The sequence below is a fragment of the Oncorhynchus clarkii genome, unplaced genomic scaffold, assembly GCF_045791955.1.
Source record: "Oncorhynchus clarkii lewisi isolate Uvic-CL-2024 unplaced genomic scaffold, UVic_Ocla_1.0 unplaced_contig_9919_pilon_pilon, whole genome shotgun sequence".
NCBI classification, from domain to species: Eukaryota; Metazoa; Chordata; class Actinopteri; order Salmoniformes; family Salmonidae; genus Oncorhynchus; species Oncorhynchus clarkii.
In genome coordinates this window covers 53581-73430 of record NW_027261006.1, presented here as the reverse complement: position 1 = coordinate 73430, position 19850 = coordinate 53581, and the positions used below count along the sequence as shown (strand labels likewise).

Genomic DNA, 19850 nt, shown 5'->3' with positions numbered 1-19850 from the left:
TAGAATTTGGACTAAAATATTTGACAGTGTAATCCTACCAATAGCACTTTATGGAAGTGAGGTTTGGGGGCCACTCAATAAACTGGATTTTAAAATGTGGGACAAACATCCAATTGAAACCCTACATGCAGAATTCTGTCGGAAAATTCTACAAGTCCAGAGAAATACACCAACTAATGCATGTAGGGCAGAATTGGGCCGTTTTCCAGTAATAATGAAAATACAGAAAAGATCATTAAAATTTTGGCTACATCTAAATTCAAGTCCAAATTCGAGTCTGCAATTTAAAGCACTTCAAGCCCAAGAGCTGAGCCCAGAAACGAGCCCTCTCAGTCAGCTGGTGTTGGACCTCACCAATCAAGCTGACACCAGCACTGCTTCAAAAGAAAGAATTCCAATAAACAAAATCATGAACCAATCAAAGGAATCATACTTACAATACTGGAAAAACGAAACAAAATCCCAAAGCCGACTAAATTGCTATCTGACCCTAAACAGAGAATATGAATTGGCTGATTATCTCTACTCTGTCAGAGATACGAAGCAGAGACAGATCCTTACCAAGTACAGGCTGAGTGACCACCGATTGGCAATAGAAACCGGCAGACATAAAAAGACATGGCTACCCAAAGAGGAGCGTGTATGTGGTCACTGCATGACAGGGGAGGTAGAGACAGAGATGCACTTTCTCCTTTACTGTGATAAATATTCCTCACAAAGAGATTCATTATTCACAGAAATGACTACATATATTCCACATTTTTACAAATTGAACCCAGAAGAAAAACTAAGAATACTCATGGGCGAAGGAGCAATGGCTCCTCTTGCAGCCAAATATGTATTTTCCTGCCATAGCCTGAGGGACACTGAATAATAACATCTGCATAGTAAACAGTAACTTACTTATTATTACTATTATTGTTATTACTATAATTATTAATGTTTACTGTAGACTGTTACCATTTTATTGTATTTATTTTTGTATTATTATTTACTACCATTTTATATTATTATTTGCTATCATTTACAATTTTGTTACAATGTATATTGTATACATTGTTGCTTTGGCAATATTGACACAATGTTTTTCATGCCAATAAAGCAGCTTGAATTTGAATTTGAATTTGAGAGAGAGACATAGAGACAGAGAGAGAGAGAGAGAGAGAGACAGAGAGAGAGAGACATAGAGAGACATAGAGAGACATAGAGAGAGACAGATTGAGAGACAGAGAGAGAGAGACACAGAGGCACAGAGAGAGAGAGAGAGCTGACTGGAGAGGAGGTTAACAGACTATAAAAATGATCATTGCAACAACAGAGAAACAGATAGTAAAAGTATCTCAGAACTGTCAATCACTCACGTAGTTGTAAATGGTGTGCTGCCAACCCACTTCCAGTTTCCGTCTTTTAAAAAAGTACCAATCCAGACATTCTTCTTAAATCCAGTAATGAATATCTGTAATATACATTTGGAAGAAAAACAATTTCCATTATTTGATCTCCACGGGAGAGACATACATAAGAGTAGTGGTATGATAGTAGTAGTAGTATAATAGTGGTAGTATAATAGTATTATTATAATAGTAGTGGTATAGCAGTAATAGTATAATAGTACTTTTACTTTACGATATTCCTGAAGATAATTTAATACTTTTTACTCCATACATTTTCCCTGACACCCAAAAGTACTCGTTACATTTGGAATGCTTAGCAGGACAAGAAATTTGTCTGATTTACACACTTATCAAGAGGACATCCCTGGTCATCCCTACTCCCTTTGATTTGGCAGACTCACTAAACACATGCTTTGTTTGTAAATTATGTCTGGGTGTTGGAGCCCATGGCTATCCGCAAATTTAAAAAACAAGAAAATGATGCTGTTCGGTTTGCTTTATAAGGAATTTGAAATTATTTAGACTTTTGCTTTTGATACTTAAGTATATTTAAAATCAAATACTTTAAGACTGTTACTCAAGTAATATTTTACTGGGTGACTTTCACTTTTACTTCAGTCATTTTCTATTAAGGTATCTTTACTTTGACAATTGGGTACTTTTTCCACCACTGCTGGAAAAGTAAGTCGAAAGTAAAAGTACACACACACAAAATATCATGATAGTATAATAGTAATGGCATAATAGCAGTAGTAGTAGTAGTAGTAGTACTGTACTGTCTCTAATTTCCCCCCAATTTCCCCCCAATATCAGACACCTCGAGCTCAAAACTTAAATGGACTGGAAGAAGATAACGGTAAGTTTTGCGATTAAATACATCCTTCTAGCTAACCACGGATTTTCCTTAACATTTAATTCAAGTTGAGTTAGGTTATGAGAGTTTTCAAAAAAGTAATGTATATATATATATATACACACACACATTTTGAGGGAGACTCAATGTCTCTGTTGTAAAATTTGACTGCGCAACAGACCACACATCATTTAATATCCAACTTTTTATCTCTGAAATATAGCTAACGGCATTGCTAATATTGCTAGATTGGTCACTAAACGTTGATAAAACTGCTTAGTAACCAAAAACATAAACAAGTTTAAGTGTAAGATAATACATTTCACAAAAACAGCTGAACGTTGTCAAGCTTTGCCGTATCAAAATTGGAGTCGTCTGACGGGGACATTTCTACTTTGAACAATTAATTTCTTGACACCTATCACTGTAGGCTGTTTCATCTTACAACACCCAAATAGAGGCAGTATTTTGTCAAATGTTACAATGTATGTATCAATATTAAAATCATTTTTATTACAGATAACAACAAAGGTGGGTACACTTTCAGTTATTGTGAAACCTTTCATCATCACCTTTCAATGCCTTAGCTATGTATTGTAAATGTTTATACATATTCAGGTGGAGTAATCTTTCTAGAATGTGTATATTATGCAAAGTTATTTAGCTACGTTCCCAACACAGCATGGAGGACGTCAAGAGGAAGCAGTGGAGTCAGGTGGACATGTTACATGCAGGGATGACTATCTGTCAGGCTGCCAAGTTATTTAGCTACGTTCCCAACACAGCATGGATGACGACAAGAGGAAGCAGTGGAGTCAGGTGGACATGTTCCATTCAGGGATGACTATCTGTCAGGCTGCCAAGTTATTTAGCTACGTTCTCAACACAGCATGGAGGACGACAAGAGGAAGCAGTGGAGTCAGGTGGACATGTTCCATGCAGGGATGACTATCTGTCAGGCTGCCAAGTTTAGACATCTTTTGTTTTTAGGAGATAACCACGTGTATGTAAATTGTATCTGCTTGTAACAGTTTAATTTACCTATCTACCAAGGTTCATGGTGCAGCTTGGCAGACCCCCGCTCGGGTCACCCATGGTGGTCAGAGGGGACCATCCACATTGGACCACCCACATTGCTTGCACCGAGGATGAACATTCTCTCCTTCTTCTCTTCGATGGGCACAAGATCCACATGGACCCAGAGGTGATCGCGGCAGCACCACGGGAAGACTTCTATGTCTTCCACCACACTGCAACCATGCCCTGCAGCCTCTGGACGTGGCATAGTCTGGCTCTTTAAAGGCTGAGTTCTCCTAGGTAGCTGGAGACCTCAGCCATGTTGACCACTCCTACATGGTAAACAAATCAGAATTTGCAAGAGCACTCCGCTACCCGTCCCAGCGCTGTTAGGACATGCGCTATGTGGTGGAAGAGTTTAAGAAATGTGGCCACTTCCTTTTTGACCCTTCAGCCATTGAAAGGTCCCGTCTACTGCGGTTTTGGTCCCTACCGGGTCCCACCACCGCCTCTCCTTGAATAGCAGCACTGTGCCGTCCACCAGCACCTCCTCCCCAGAGACCACAGGAGGACTCCCAGCCCCTGCTCCAGTCCCAGCCCTAGAAGAGCACCCCCTAATAGAGGGGCTGATAGCGAAGGACCTGGGGCACATCCTAACTGTCCTGAAGTATCGGCTATACCGATACAGAAGACTCCCAGTCTGCCAGTGGCAGGAGAGGGATGAGAAGGAGAGGGCCAAGGCAGAGGAGAAAGGGCATCGGGCAGCGCTCAGAACACAGAGGGCACAGGAGAGGGCTGCTATGGAGGAGACCATTGATGCCATCGCCTCTGCTGGACGCCCCACAGGAATCCCTCCTGACAGCTGCGTCACCACCGCCAGAGCCTCCCAGTGTGCAACACCTGTAGGAGCCGTCGGAGCCTCCATCTGCAGAAGTAGGCCACGTGCCTGTTCTCTCAGCCACACCACTGTCGGTCCTTCAACCCCACCACCACAAACACCAGCTCCTCCAAGCCATTGTCAGCGGTTTCACCCACCACCACAATGCACACCACCCCCCTGTCTGTCACCACTGAAGCGGCCTCATTTTGACCAATTACCTCCTCCATCTCCTCTAGTCACACCACCACAGCAGCCTGGTCTGGTGTCCCTGCCCCCTGCAATTTGAATACAGCCACCTCCAGGAACGCATATCAATTATGAAAAAAATACTGTTTCTGTTTTTTTTTTTAACTGCAATGTTTCAAATGTTTCTCTTCACATATCTCCATAGTCCATAGCACCAGCTCTCAAGGCATGTCCACCTCCTCCAAAAATTCTGCAGCTTCCTCCAGTTATTGAGGCTCCGTGCCATGGATTATCACTGGAGGCTCCGGGCCATGGATTATCACTGGAGGCTCCGTGCCATGGATTATCACTGGAGGCCTCACCGGACTGAGGAGATGTACTGGCAGCCTGGTACGTGGAGCTGCGTATAGCCGGCGTATGATATACTGGGCCGTGGAGGCGCACTGGAGGTCTGGAGCGCAGAGCTGGCAAAACGCTTCCTGGCTGAATAGCCCTGTAGCACGGCAAGTGCAGGGAGCTGGCACCGGCCTCACTGGGTTGTGCTGGCGAACTGGGGAGACCGTGCATAGAGCTGGCGCAGGATATCCTGGGCTGAAGAGACGCAACGGAGACCAGGAGCGCTGAGCCGGCACAATCCGTCCTCTCTGAATGCCCACTCTAGCACGGCAACTGCGGGGAGCTTGCACAGAGCGCACCGGGCTGTGGATGCGCACTGAAGGCACGGTGCACAGAACCGGAAAATGTGGCACTTGAACCGTGACCAACTCCTCATTGTGTTTACAGGGAGTTGGTTCTCGTTCACCCCTTAGTTCCGTTCGTTCCGCTCGCTGCGCTCGCCAACCCGTGTTCCCCCCCATTTTTGGGGGAGGCTGCCTCTCTTGCTTCTTTCCTTGCCGTGACTCCTGGTATCGCCGCCGTTCCTCACTAGCTCCTTCCGCCTGTTTCCATGGCAGGCTCTCATGCCCTGCCAATACCTCCTCCCATGTCCATGATGTCCTCCACTCTGAGGCATGCTGCTTGGTCCATTGGTGGTGGGACTTTCTGTTACGGCTCTCGTTTGTAGAAGGAGTGGACCAAGGCGCAGCGTGGTGGGCGTACATCGTCTTTTTATGATGATGACACCAAAACAAAATAACAAAGACAAAAAAACGAATGAGCACAGTTCTGTAAGGCTAAGAACCTATACAGAAAACAAGATTCCACAACTGAAGGTGGGAAAAAGGGCTGCCTAAGTATTATCCCCAATCAGAGACAACAATAGTCAGCTGCCTCTGATTGGGAACCATACCCGGCCAACAAAGAAATATACAAACTTTGAATGCCAACCCCAAATCACACCCTGACCTAACCAAATAGAGAAATAAAAAGGCTCTCCATTGAGCACGTCTGGGACCTGTTGGATCGGAGGGTGAGGGCTAGGGCCATTCCCCCCAGAAATGTCCGGGAACTTGCAGGTGCCTTGGTAGAAGAGTGGGGTAACATCTCACAGCAAAAACTGGCAAATATTGTGCAGTCCATGAGGAGAAGATGAGCTGCAGTCCTTAACTTCTTATGGCTGAAATCCTGGTAACGGGATCGATATGACAACAGCCAGTGAAAGCGCAGGGCGCCAAATTCAAACAACAGAAATCTAATAATTAAATTTCCTCAAACATACATGTATCTCATACCATTTTAAAAGGTAATCTGGTTTTTAATCCCACAAAAGTGTCTTATTTCAAATAGGCTTTTCAGCGAAAGCACCACAAACGATTATGTTAGGTCACCGCAGAATCACAAACAAACATGGTAATTTTTCCAGCCAAAGACAGGAGTCACAAAAAGCAGATATAGAGATAAAATGAATCACTAACCTTTGATGATCTTCATCAGATGATTACTCATAGGACTTCATGTTACACAATACATGTTTTGTTCGATAAAGTTAATATTTTTTACAAAAACCTCGGTTTACATTGGCGCCATGTTCAGAAATGCCTCCAAAATATCCTGAGAAATTGCAGAGAGCCACATCAAATAACAGAAATACTCATCATAAACTTTGATGAAAGATACATGTTTTACATAGAATTAAAGATACACTTGTTCTTTATGTAACCGCTGTGTCAGATTTCAAAAAGCTTTACGGCAAAACATATTTTCACTAATCTGAAAACAGCGTTCAGCCACAAAAGCAAGCCATACAGTTACCCGCCAAATTGTGCAGTCAACAAAACTCATAAAAAGCATTATAAATCTTCACTTACCTTTGCTGATCTTCGTCGGAATGCACTTCCAGGACTCCCACTTCCACAATAAATATTTGTTTAGTTCGGTAATGTCCATCATTTATGTCCAAATAGCTACTTTTGTTAGCGCGTTTGGGGAAACAAATCCAAAGTCACGAAGCGCGTTCACTTAAAGCTGATGAAATGTCAAAAAGTTCCGTAAAAGTCAGTAGAAACATGCCAAACGGTGTATTGAATCAATCTTTAGAATGTTTTTTAACATAAATCTTGAATAACGTTCCAACCGGAGAATTACATTGACTTCAGATGAGCGATGGAACAGAGATTGCTCTCATGTGAACGCGCATGGTCAAAGAATGGTCAACTCATGGCAGACCTGACTAATTCTCCTCTCAATAGGCCCCCCTTCACAGTAGAGTCATCAGACAAAGTTCTACAGTCTGTTGACATCTAGTGGAAGCCGTAGGAAGTGCAAACTCATCCATATCTCACTGTGATTTCAATAAGATCATGGTTAAAAATCGACCAGACTCATAATTCCCACTTCCTTTTTGGATTTTTTTCTCAGGTTTTTCCCTGCCATATGAATTATTTTATACTCACAGACATCATTCAAACAGTTTTAGAAACTTCAGAGTGTTTTCTATCCAATATGAATAATAATATGCATATATTAGCAACTGGGACTGAGGAGCAGGCAGTTTAATATGGGCACCTCTGTGCACCTTTCATCCAAGCTACTCAATACTGCCCCTTCAGCAATAAAAAAGTTAATGCAGCTGGTGGCCACACCAGATATTGACTGTTACTTTTGATTTTGACCCCCCCTTTGTTCAGGGACATATTATTCCATTTCTATTAGTCACATGTCTGTGGAACTTGTTCAGTTTATGTCTCAGTTGTTGAATCTTGTTATGTTCATAGAAATATTTATTTACACGTTAAGTTTGCTGAAAATAAACGCAGTTGACCGTGAGAGGACTTTTCTTTTTTTGCTGAGTTTATATAATTTCATGCAAACTTTTGTTTCTGAGAGGAAATGTATTTTAAAAATTGACAGTGACATAAACATTTGCAATGCAGTTGGTTATACATGTTGAATACTAATCAGAGAAGTAGATGATAATAAAGAAACTGTAGTATTGTAGTATTAATAATGTATTATCTATTACCTGTTCTTCTCTGCTGTTTATAATAACCAACTCTCCTCCCATTGTTCTGCACTCTCTCTGACCGGCCCCAGTTGAGTTCATCGTGGAGGAGACATAATAACAGCTGGTGCCAAACTTCCACCATCCAGCTAGACAGGGTTTCTCTGAGATGAACACATCAGAACAGCAGGCATTCAAAAGTCAACAAATATACAACATCTCTTCTATGTACTAAATTAAAGAAATTAACTCCACTCACCATACAACCTAACCCTGATCTGTAGCTGGTCTCTCTCTTCAATCATGTTGTTGTAACTGGTCTTTAGCTGGTTTCTCTCTTCAGTCATGTTGTTGCAACTGGTCTGTAGCTGGTCTCTCTCTTTGGTCAGGGTGTTGTAACTGGTCTGTAGCTGGTTTCTCTCTTCAGTCATATTGTTGTAACTGGCCTGTAGCTGGACTCTCTCTGTTGAGTAGTGATGACCAATGACTCCATCTGTAAAAAGGAAGAGTTAATTAAAAATGTAATTTCCTCACCATTGATGATTAAGTAGGCTACTTAAGTCTCAGTGACAACATAATAAACTTACAGTAGACAGCCAGGCCTATGATCCCAGCCAATAAGAGAACACACAGCAGCCCCAGACACACTGCAGGAACTCCAGAGGGTCTCTTCCACCACTGAAAATCTAAATCACAAATTGTTAAAGTTAGTAAAGTAATCTTTGGTAATGTGTTTTACTGTATCATCCAAGATTGGGACAATTTAAGCTATAGCAATACAGGGTAATATCACCTATTCAATGTGTGTAATTTGTGTGTGTGTGTGTAATTTGTGTGTGTGTGTGTGTGTGTGTGTGTGTTTGTGATCTTACCTGAAACAACAACTCCATCTCTTGTACTGGGCTTGAAGGCTCCTACGTTGCCATATAATTGGCCATCAATGTCTGTGTTCTTCATTGCATCAGGCTCATCGTCTTCAAATCCATCTGTGTTTTCATAGACTCCCTCTGACATCTTAACACACTGCTGATAAAATACAGTAACTTCTACTTCTAACCTCAACTCTAATATACGTCTATAGCTGTGTCTTCTCCCTGCACTGTCCTGCGTATGTGTGATTTACTGTAGTCACACTATTCTTTTAACTTTCAACAGTGAAGGGGAAACTGGTCCCCACGTGACTTGCACCAGCCTTAGTTCCTAATCTGAACATGTTTGTTTCCCAGAGTGATCATTAGTTTTAAACATGTGATTCAACCGAAGTGATAATATACTACACGATATGACTCTATATCATGCTATTTGATGTATGTGTGGGACACAGGGTCCCAATTTTGCATACATTCACATATACCCTACATATATCCTGACTAAGTTTACAGCACCCCCAGCCTTCAAATGGAGAGACACTTATGTCTTGCACTCTGTGACCGGCGGTGCAGGGGGGAAGTTGCCACACACACTGATCTTAGGTCCGTTTTTAATGTCCACCACAAATGGTTAAAGTTAGGATTTTGGGAGGGAAACCTGATTCTAGATCTGTACCATATAGGCTCTTTGTTCTATCTATACTGACTGTGAAGAGAAGTTTTGACAACATCTCCATAGTTTCAGTTTGACAGATTTAAGAGAATAGAAGGAAGAATAAAAACCCTTCACATGTATTATGACAAAACATTCATATTTCCACCCTGTCTTTCAGTACAACATCACATATACATACTGGTTACATCTAATGACACAACTCTCTCTGCACTGATTCCACTGTTCCACATGACATCTACCTACATTAACTATTATACAACTCTACAGCTCTACTCTATTCCACAGGAGGAGAGAAAGCATCACACAGATCCTTAGATACAGGGACAGAGTCAAAGGAGGCCCTCTGGTGGACGTAGTACTAACTACAGGTACAACTGTTGTGTTGGTGACAGAGACCTGGGTGGATGTAGTACTAACTACAGGTACAGCTGTAGTGTTGGTGACAGAGACCTGGGTGGATGTAGTACTAACTACAGGTACAGCTGTAGTGTTGGTGACAGAGACGTGGGTGGATGTAGTACTAACTACAGGTACAGCTGTCCACCAGAGGGACACCTTTGACTCTGTCCCTGTATCTAAGGATCTGTGTGATGCTTTCTCTCCTCCAGTGGAATAGAGTAGAGCTATAGAGTTGTATAGTAGTTCATGTAAAATATAAAACTGAACAAGATCAGCATCTAAGGGCAACTCCCCCCTACACCTCCAGTCACAGAGTGAGATCCATAATGTGTTCTCCATTTGAAGGCTAGGGATGCTGTAAACTCAGTCAGGATATATGTAGTGTATATGTCAATTAACAGGATCCCAATTTATTTTAGCAGATACAAAATTGTGACCCTGTGAATTCACACATACATCATATATCATGATATAGAGTCACATAATGTATATTATCAAACTAAGGCTGGTGGAAGTCACATGGTGGCCAGTGTTGTGTTGATTTCACAATTTGTCATCCACTGTGGTTGACTGATAAGGAGTTTCACTACCTAAAGTCACACAGACGCAGAACAGCACAGGGAGACGACACAGCTACAAACGTACATTAGAGTTGAGGTAAGAAGTAGAAGTTACTGTATTTGACCACCAGTGTGTTAAGATGTCAGAGGGAGTCTATGAAAACCCAGAACCATTTAAAGACGATGAGCCTGATGCTATGAAGAACACAGACATTGATGGCCAAATATATTCCAATGTAAGAGCCTTCAAGCCCAGTCCAAGAGATGGAATTGTTGCTTCAGGTAAGATTGCACGAACACACACACACACACACACACACACACACACACCACACACAATATATTAAACAGGTGAGATTACCCAGTATTTCTATACCTTTATTTGTCCCAATCCTAGATGATACAGTAATACACATTACTAAAGATCTTACTTTAATAATGTGTTATTCAGTACATGTTCAGTGGTGGAAGAGACCCTCTGGAGTTGCTGCAGTGGGTCTGGGGCTGCTGTGTGTTCTAATCATCTTTGACAGTCAGTCTTTGTTGTCAAGTTACATATAAGCACAACATCAAATGCTCATGTTTGACTGTTACATATGATATTTAATATATGTTAATAGCTAGCCTTTGTTCTCCACTTCCCCTGTATGATCTATATCTTCCTGGTATGTTAGTGTTCTGTCCAACATCACAAATAGCAAGTCCCATTCCCTGGACACGAGGAATGTGTTGAGATACACTCTGGACAAGATGACCATGTAGAGACATGGAATGATTTATATTATGCAGCAGAAAATGGTTTAACAATAACCACTGGTAACAATCTCTCGCATAAAGTTTTCAAACTTGTAAACATTTTTGTATTATCATAGCCACAACTTCCCATGTCATTTTGTTGTTACTTCCATAGAGTTAACAGCTACAGCAGTCACACAGACACAGAAACACAGATGACTCAGAGACAGAGACGTCACTAGAAGCAGAGACTGAACGTATAGAGGGCTTGCAGTTGACATATGACGCCTCCTGGTGGCCATGTTGGAAGACCATCACATTAATTCTAGATGCAGAGACTTAATGTATAGTAAGTAGCCCTACATAGAAAGAAAGACCCAGGCATTGTTAAAGATGTCAAAGGTCATCTATACTGAACCAGATATGAACAAGAAGGTCAAGTTTGACAGAGGTGAGATGGAGGAGAGGATTGTGGATATCTACGTCAGTGCAGACACCCTCAGAGACGGTGAGACCAGCACCAAGAGAGAAGAGACAGCAGACACTGCTCCTAATGATGGACCAGGAGACCAGCACTCAGGTAAAACACACACACACACAAAACATAACAGTATATTATGTGTGTCCACAGAACCTGATAGCTCAGGGAAGAGACCCTTCCTAGTTGCCGCAGTGTGTCTGGGGCTGCTGTGTGTTCTCCTACTGGCTGGGATCATAGGCCTGTCTGTCTACTGTGAGTTTGTGTCCAAGTTCATTGATTATCACCCAGTTATATAGAGGTGTAGGTTACTAAGCCTATTTACCTGGTGTTTTACCTAGTAACTATGTGTTTATACCTTGTAGATAACAGAGCCATCAAAGATTCTGAGGATAAAAGGAACAACTTGTCACAGAGTTGTTCCCTTTATAAGACTAACGCAACTGCAGAGAGAGACCAGCTACAGACCAGATACAACAACCTGACTAAAGAGAAAGGTCATATTCAGGCAAAGCTTTTTGTGATGGGTGAGATATAACTGTGATAAATTCGAAGTAAAATCAACAGTAATTATATATCATGGCTTTATGAGTATAAAGATACTGGCTAAGTTTCTCAATGTGTTCACCTTTGCTCTTCAACAGAGCAGCATTGTCAGGAGGGATGGAGATACTTTGACTCCAGTTTGTACTTCCTCTCTACTGAGAAGAAAACCTGGGAGGAGAGCAGACAGGATTGCAAGAGGAGAGGAGCAGACCTCGTGATCATAAACAGCAGAGAGGAACAGGTGAGAGAGAGAGAGAGAGAGATAGAGAGAGATAGAGAGAGAGAGAGATTTCCATTTCCAGCAGTACACTAATATGTGCAGTATAATACGTTTTTATCTTTCTCAACAACAGACATTTGTCTTTAACCTCCACATGAGAGCCTGGATTGGTCTGACTGACTCTGTCACTGAGGGGACCTGGAAGTGGGTGGACGGCACATCACTGACCACAGGGTGAGAGATTTGTCCATTTTACCAGTTGATATGGTGATAAAAAAACAACAAAGACATATTGCTTACCATTCATGTTCATAAAAAGGTATGTTTCCACTCATGAATGTCATTCAATGAGAACTATAGATGTATTATAGAAACCAGGTAATATTTACATATGAATGTAGTGAAATGTGTTGATGGCCCATTCTTGATAACGGTATTATCATCTTACAGAGAGTGTCTTCAAAACGTAGGACTATGTGTATAAATGAGGAGGATGTTTGTACCACAGTGTCTGACTGTCTGGTTCTCTGTGTTGTTTAGGTACTGGAGCGCAGGACAGCCTGATAATTATGGGCAGGAGGACTGTGCTGAGATATACTTTAGACAAGATGACCCTGTAAAGACATGGAATGATGACAAATGTGGCACAAATCATAACTGGATCTGTGAGAATGTGGTGTAACAATAACACAGTAACAAACATTCTGTCTCCTCTCTGTGTGTCTCTCTGTGTCTCTCAATTCATTTAAATTAAAGGGGCTTTATTGTCATGGGAAACATATGTTAACATTGCCAAAGCAAGAGAAGTAGATAATATACAAAAGTGAAATTAACAATAAAAAATAACAGTAAACATTACACTCACAGGAGTTCCAAAAGAATGAAGACATTTCAAATTCCATATTATATATATACAGTGCCTTGTGAAAGTATTCGGCCCCCTTGAACTTTGCGACCTTTTGCCACATTTCAGGCTTCAAACATAAAGATATAAAACTGTATTTTTTTGTGAAGAATCAACAACAAGTGGGACACAATCATGAAGTGGAACGACATTTATTGGATATTTCAAACTTTTTTAACAAATCAAAAACTGAAAAATTGGGCGTGCAAAATTATTCAGCCCCTTTACTTTCAGTGCAGCAAACTCTCTCCAGAAGTTCAGTGAGGATCTCTGAATGATCCAATGTTGACCTAAATGACTAATGATGATAAATACAATCCCAGTGGTTAAGGGCGCTGTACTGCAGCGCCAGCTGTGCGATCAGAGTCCCTGGGTTCGCGCCCAGGCTCTGTCGTAACCGGCCGCGACCGGGAGGTCCGTGGGGCGACGCACAATTGGCCTAGCGTCGCCCGGGTTAGGGAGGGCTTGGTCGGTAGGGGTGTCCTTGTCTCATCGCGCACCGGCGACTCCTGTGGCGGGATGGGCGCAGTGTGCGCTAACCAAGGTGGCCAGGTGCACGGTGTTTCCTCCGGCGCACTGGTGCGGCTGGCTTCCGGGTTGGATGCGTGCTGTGTTAAGAAGCAGTGCGGCTTGGTTGGGTTGTGTATCGGAGGACGCATGACTTTCAACCTTCGTCTCTCCCGAGCCCGTACGGGAGTTGTAGTGATGAGACAAGATAGTAGCCACTACAACAATTGGATACCACGAAATTGGGGAGAAAAAGGGGTAAAATTAAAAAAATTAAATAAAAAAAAATAAAAAATGATAAATACAATCCACCTCTGTGTAATCAAGTCTCCGTATAAATGCACCTGCACTGTGATAGTCTCAGAGGTCCGTTAAAAGCACAGAGAGCATCAACTTTCATCAACAACTTTCGCAAGGCACTGTATACAGTGTTGTAACGATGTACAAATGGTTAATGTACAAAAGGGAAAATAAATCAACATAAATACAGAGCCTTGAGGCCTCATTTATAAATACTACTACTACTTAACCAATCAGAGTCTAAGCCCTGTTCTGTCCATAGTTTTCCACCATTTCAGTCCCATTCACCGTAGAAACGGCCAACAGAACCTGAGGAACCTTTACCGTCCGAGCCACCAACGATCGCAGATTCACTTCTTCCTTCCCTGCCAACATCTCCATGGTGACTGGGGGCGCTGCGGCCAACGGTACAGTGAGCCTCATGGTGCCCGCCAGCACCCCGTCAGGAACAGATGTAACCCTGTCCGTTGTCAGCAAAGTAAGGGTCTTGTTTCAAAACTCTAAAATGGCCTCCTTTTCTCATATTCTCTCTCCCTCACAACCACTGATTTGAGCGAATTGGTGGCTGTAAGCTACCAGTTGTTATCAGCTACATTAGCTCTTGCTCTCTCTCTCCCTCTATCCCCTCTCCCTCTCTCCCCCTTCTCCTCCTTCCTCCCTCCAGGTGACAGATTTTACATCTCCCAGTGCGGACTACCAGGCGTCTCCAAGGTACCAGCGTTCCGGTCTAGAAGCCCAGTTTGGATTGCACCTACAGTTTTGTTTTGGTACTGCAGTTTAACGGAGGCTCGGCCCAGAAAGACAATATTCCAAACACGGCCACATTGAGAATCCAAATGAGAAAATTCCAAATAAGACAATTTAGTCATCACATTTGTGCACAAAACATCCACTGAATTATTCAAATATATGTTGCTGTGGCAGATATTTTAAAAATATTTTATCTTCATCCAGGGCAATGGGATCCTCAACACTTCTACAGTCGTGCGCCTCAGGGCCAATAATGTGACCCGGGTGGCCTACAGAGCAACCTGCTGTTCAAAGAAGGTAGAGCTGGTGGTAGTGGACAGGGCAGGCAACGAGGGTGTGTGTCTGGGCTCAGTGAAGGACTCTGTGGGGGTGGTTGTGAACTCTACAGGCCAGGGCCCCGTCCATCGTTTCAACGATGTTCTAAGATTAATTTAGCCTTAATCTGCTACTTAGCCTTAGCATTTCGCTACACTCGCATTAACATCTGCTAACCATGTGTATGTGACAAATAAAATTTGATTTGATTTGAATATGCTTTTGGGAAACTGTGCCCAGGTGCCCAACTCTACAGCTGTACCTGTAGTTAGTACTACATCCACCCAGGTCTCTGTCACCAACACTACAGCTGTACCTGTAGTTAGTATTACATCCACCCAGGTCTCTGTCACAAACACTACAGTTGTACCTGTATTTAGTACAACATCCACCCAGGTCTCTGTCACCAACACTACAGTTGTACTTGTAATTAGTACTACGTCCAACAGAGGGCCAGCTTTGACTCTGTCCCTGTATCTAAGGATCTGTGTGATGCCTTCTCTCCTCCTGTGGAAGAGATTAGAGCTGTAGAGTTGTATAATAGTTAATGTAGATAGATGTCATGTGGAACAGTGGAATCAGTGCAGAGAGAGTTGTGTCATTAGATGTAACTGGTATGTATGTCATGTTGTACTGAAAGACAGGGTGGATATATGAACGTTTTCTCATAATACATGTGTCAGCTTTTTATTCTTCTTTCTATTCTCTTAAAAGTGAAACTATGGAGATGTTGTCAGAACTTCTGCTTTTTCATTCTGAGTAACTCTTCATAGTCAGCATAGATAGAATAAAGACCCCTCTATGGCCATCGGTTGCCGGTCACACTTCGGGGGGAAGTTTCCCCTAGGTACAGATCTAGGATCAGGTTTCCCTCCCCCAATCTTAACCTTAACCATTAGTGGTGGAAATGTAAAACCAACCTAAGATCAGCATCTAGGGGCAACTACTCCCCCTACACCACCAGTCACAGAGTGAGATCCATAATGTGTTCTCCATGTGAAGGCTGGGGGTGCTGTAAACTCAGTCAGGATATATGTAGTGTATATGTCAATTAATAGGATCACAATTTATTTTAGCACATCCAAAATTGGGACCCTGTGAATTCACACATACATCGTATAGCATGATATATAGTAATGTAATGTATTATATTGTCACACTAAGACTGGTGGGAGTCATATCATGTATTATATTATCATACTAAGGCTGGTGGGAGTCATATAATGTATTATATTATGAAACTAAGGCTGTTGGGAGTCATGTGGTGGCCTGTGTTGTGTTGATTTCACAATTTATCATCCACTGCGGATGACTGAAAAAGAGTTTCACTACCTAAAGTCACACAGACCCAGGACAGTGCAGGAGGAAGACACAGCTATAGATGTATATTAGAGTTGAGGTTAGATGTAGAAGTTACTGTATTTTATCAGCAGTGTGTTAAGATGTCAGAGGGAGTCTATGAAAACCCAGATGGATTTAATGACGATGAGCCTGATGCAATGAAGAACACAGACATTGATGGCCAATCATATGCCAACGTAAGAGCCTTCAAGCCCAGTCCAAGAGATGGAGTTGGTGCTTCAGGTAAGATTGCACGAACACACACACACACACACACACACACACACACACACACACACACACACACACACACACACACACACACACACACACACTACAGTGAGTGAGTGAGTGAGTGAGTGAGTGAGTGAGTGAGTGAGTGAGTGAGTGAGTGAGTGAGTGTGTGTGTGTGTGAGTGAGTGAGTGAGTGAGTGAGTGAGTGAGTGAGTGAGTGAGTGAGTGAGTGAGTGAGTGAGTGAGTGAGTGAGAACGTTGTCATAGTAGGTTGATGTTACATCACTTTCTCACAGATCCAGTTTTGATTTTTTTTTAAATCTCTCTCTCTTTCCATTACATTTTCAAATGCAAATAGTACTTGGCTTCTTTGATGCATCTACAGTTCTCATGGAATAACATCCATGAATCAAAACATACACTTTTAGGAACATGATTGGAAACTCTCTCTCTCTGTGTTTTTCTGGTAGTTTAGTTACTATGCTGATAAAGTCCTTCAGTATGTACTGTAACTCGCCACTGTGTATTTCCAACCTAGTCTCAAAACATGTTGTATTATTCTGTACGTATATCAGAGACACTCCATTTTAATATGATATATTACCTTTCATATGGTATGTATCAGTTTGTGGATGCCCATCAACCATGTTGTATGAATTGTTACAAATTACAATGTGTATGATATGTTACGAATTTGCAAAAACAAACAATATGTTACGAATGTCCTAAAGATATGAATTCTACTAACATTAGCAAGCTGGTAGTAATTACTATGTTGATGGTTGGATACAGTGGTACGGAGGAGAGGAGATAAGAGGATAGGAGGAGAGGAGATAGGAGGAGAGGAGAAAGGAGTAGATATGAGGAGGTGAGGAGATAGGTGGAGAGGAGAGACTAATTGAGATAGAGCCTTAGTGTCAGAAAGACACAGAGGAGGAAGAAGAAAATTAGAAGACAAATAATTGTTGTGTTTAGATTTAGAGGAGAGAATGTAGACATACTGTACTCTGTAAAATTATTCTTCATTATTTTTATTAGAAACATGTCATGTGATTTTGTAAAAAAGTGGGACCAATTATTAGCCTATGCTTATCACTTTAATAATAAGAATAACAAAGCACAGATTAATAAATGAAGGAACAAAGTTCTTTGACAAGGTCGACCAGCTTCCTGATTGAATGTGATTGGATACTTAAATCTGTGTGACCTGGACACACACAGAGGGCAGAACATTACTGAGAGGAAACACTCACACTGTTTGGGATAGGGGGCAGCATTTTCACGTTCGGATGAAAAGCGTGCCCAGAGTAAACTTCCTGCTACTCAGTCCCAGAAGCTAATATATGCATATTATTAGTATTGTGGATAGAAAACACGCTGATGTTTCTAAAACTGTTTGAATGATGTCTGTGAGTATAACAGAACTCATATGGCAGGCAAAAACCTGAGAAAAAAATCCAACCAGGAAGTGGGAAATCTGAGGTTCATCGTGTTTCAAGTCATTGCCTATCGAATATACAGTGTCTATGGGGTGGTCATAATGCACTTTCTACGGCTTCCACTAGATGTCAACAGTCTTTAGAACCTTGTTTGAGGCTTCTACTGTGAGGAATGAGGGAAGGAGAGCTCTTTGAGTCAGGTGTCTGCCAGAGTGGCATGAGTTGATCATGCGCGCTCACGTGACAGCGACCTGCGTTCCACTGCAATTCTACAAACAAAGGAATTCTCCGGTTGAAACATTATTGAAGAGTTATGTTAAAAAATCCTAAAGATTGATTATATACGTTGTTTGACATGTTTCTACGGAATGTAACGGAACTTTTTTGAATTTTCGTCTGGACCTAGTGATCGCGGTTCATGAATTTAGATTTGTGAACTCTAGGCTCGAACAAGGAGGTATTTGGACAAAAATGATGGACTTTAACCGCTGTGTCAGATTTTTTTTAAACTTTACAGAAAAAGCATAATCTGAGATCGGCGCTCAGAGCCTAAACCAGCCAAAAGAAATATCTGCCATTTTGCTCAGTCAACTTTAGTCACAAATAGCATGATAAATATTCACTTACCTTTGATGATCTTCATCAGAATGCACTCCCAGGAATCGCAGTTCCACAATAAATGCTTGTTTTGTTCGATAATGTCCATCATTTATGTCCAATAGCTTCTTTTGTTAGGGCGTTTGGTAAACATATCCAAAAGCGCGATCTGGTCCAGTCGGACGAAACGTTCAAAAAGTTATATTACAGGTCGAAGAAACTTGTCAAACTAAGTATAGAATCAATCTTTAGGATGTTTTTATCATAAAGGATCAATAATGTTCCAACCGGAGAATTCCATTGTCTGTCGAAAAGCCATGGAACGAGAGCTAACTCTCTCGTGACCACGCATCATGAGGCTGTGACACTCTGCCAGACCACTCACTCAAACAGCTCTCAACAGCTCTCATCCGGTCCCACTTCACACTACAAGCCTCATTCAAGTTTCTAAACACTGTTGACATCTAGACATCAACATTACCCATATCCCACTGTGTATTCGATAGGGCTGAGTTCAAAAACTACAAACCTTAGATTTACCACTCCCTGTTGGGATTTTTTCTCGGGTTTTTGCCTGACATATGAGTTCTGTTATACTCACAGATATCATTCAAACCGTTTTAGAAACTTCAGAGTGTTTTCTATACAATACTACTAATAATATGCATATATTAGCATCTGTGACTGAGTAGGAGGCAGTTTACTCTGGGCACACATTTCATCCAGAAGTGAAAATGCTGCCCCCTATCCCAAAGAAGTTAACAGGATATAAAACATAATATACTGTCCATTGTACAGTGTGTAGATACATAAAGTACCAAAGTATATTTTAAGGGGGCAATTAGAATTAGCCTTTATATGGAGCAGTCTGAGGATATTTATGCTAATGTAGACAGGGAGAGCTGTGGACAGGATACTGTGAACAGGAGCACAGATAAACAACCTGAATCTCAGAACACTGGTAAATACACAGTAGTCATAGAGACACACATGGAAGTTTAAACTAATGGTTCTTATCCTTCCACTTGCCGCATAAACAATTGTGCCTATGTTAATGTGATGCGGTTGGCCGATGCCTCATACCCCAAGACTTCAAAAGTCAACTGAGTAAAATAAACTGTAACAAACAGATTATTACATATTCAAAAACGGAATACAATGTGTCTTCCAAATATAGGTCTTACTTCACAAGGGAAAGCTTTGGAATTGATATACTTATGGAAAAGGATACATTAAATGCTAAATACTACATCTCCTAAATGAAACATTGT

General features: G+C 41.7%; 2 protein-coding genes across 2 annotated transcripts in view; both read left to right on the top strand.

The window, feature by feature from the left end:
* Positions 1–10261: 10261 nt before the first annotated feature.
* The window catches only part of LOC139403175 (CD209 antigen-like protein E), a gene marked incomplete at its 3' end in the record, with an annotated part of 56170 nt that continues 46581 nt past the window's right edge, over positions 10262–19850 (top strand). The window contains 1 exon segment of the mRNA XM_071146879.1: positions 10262–10310.
* Positions 11342–15088, top strand: LOC139403174 (uncharacterized). Its single transcript, XM_071146878.1, has 9 exons — positions 11342–11528; positions 11580–11681; positions 11792–11953; positions 12071–12213; positions 12326–12426; positions 12733–12870; positions 14182–14381; positions 14568–14614; positions 14858–15088. The coding sequence occupies exons 1-9, from the start codon at positions 11342–11344 to the stop codon at positions 15086–15088; spliced, it is 1311 nt and encodes a 436-aa protein (XP_071002979.1).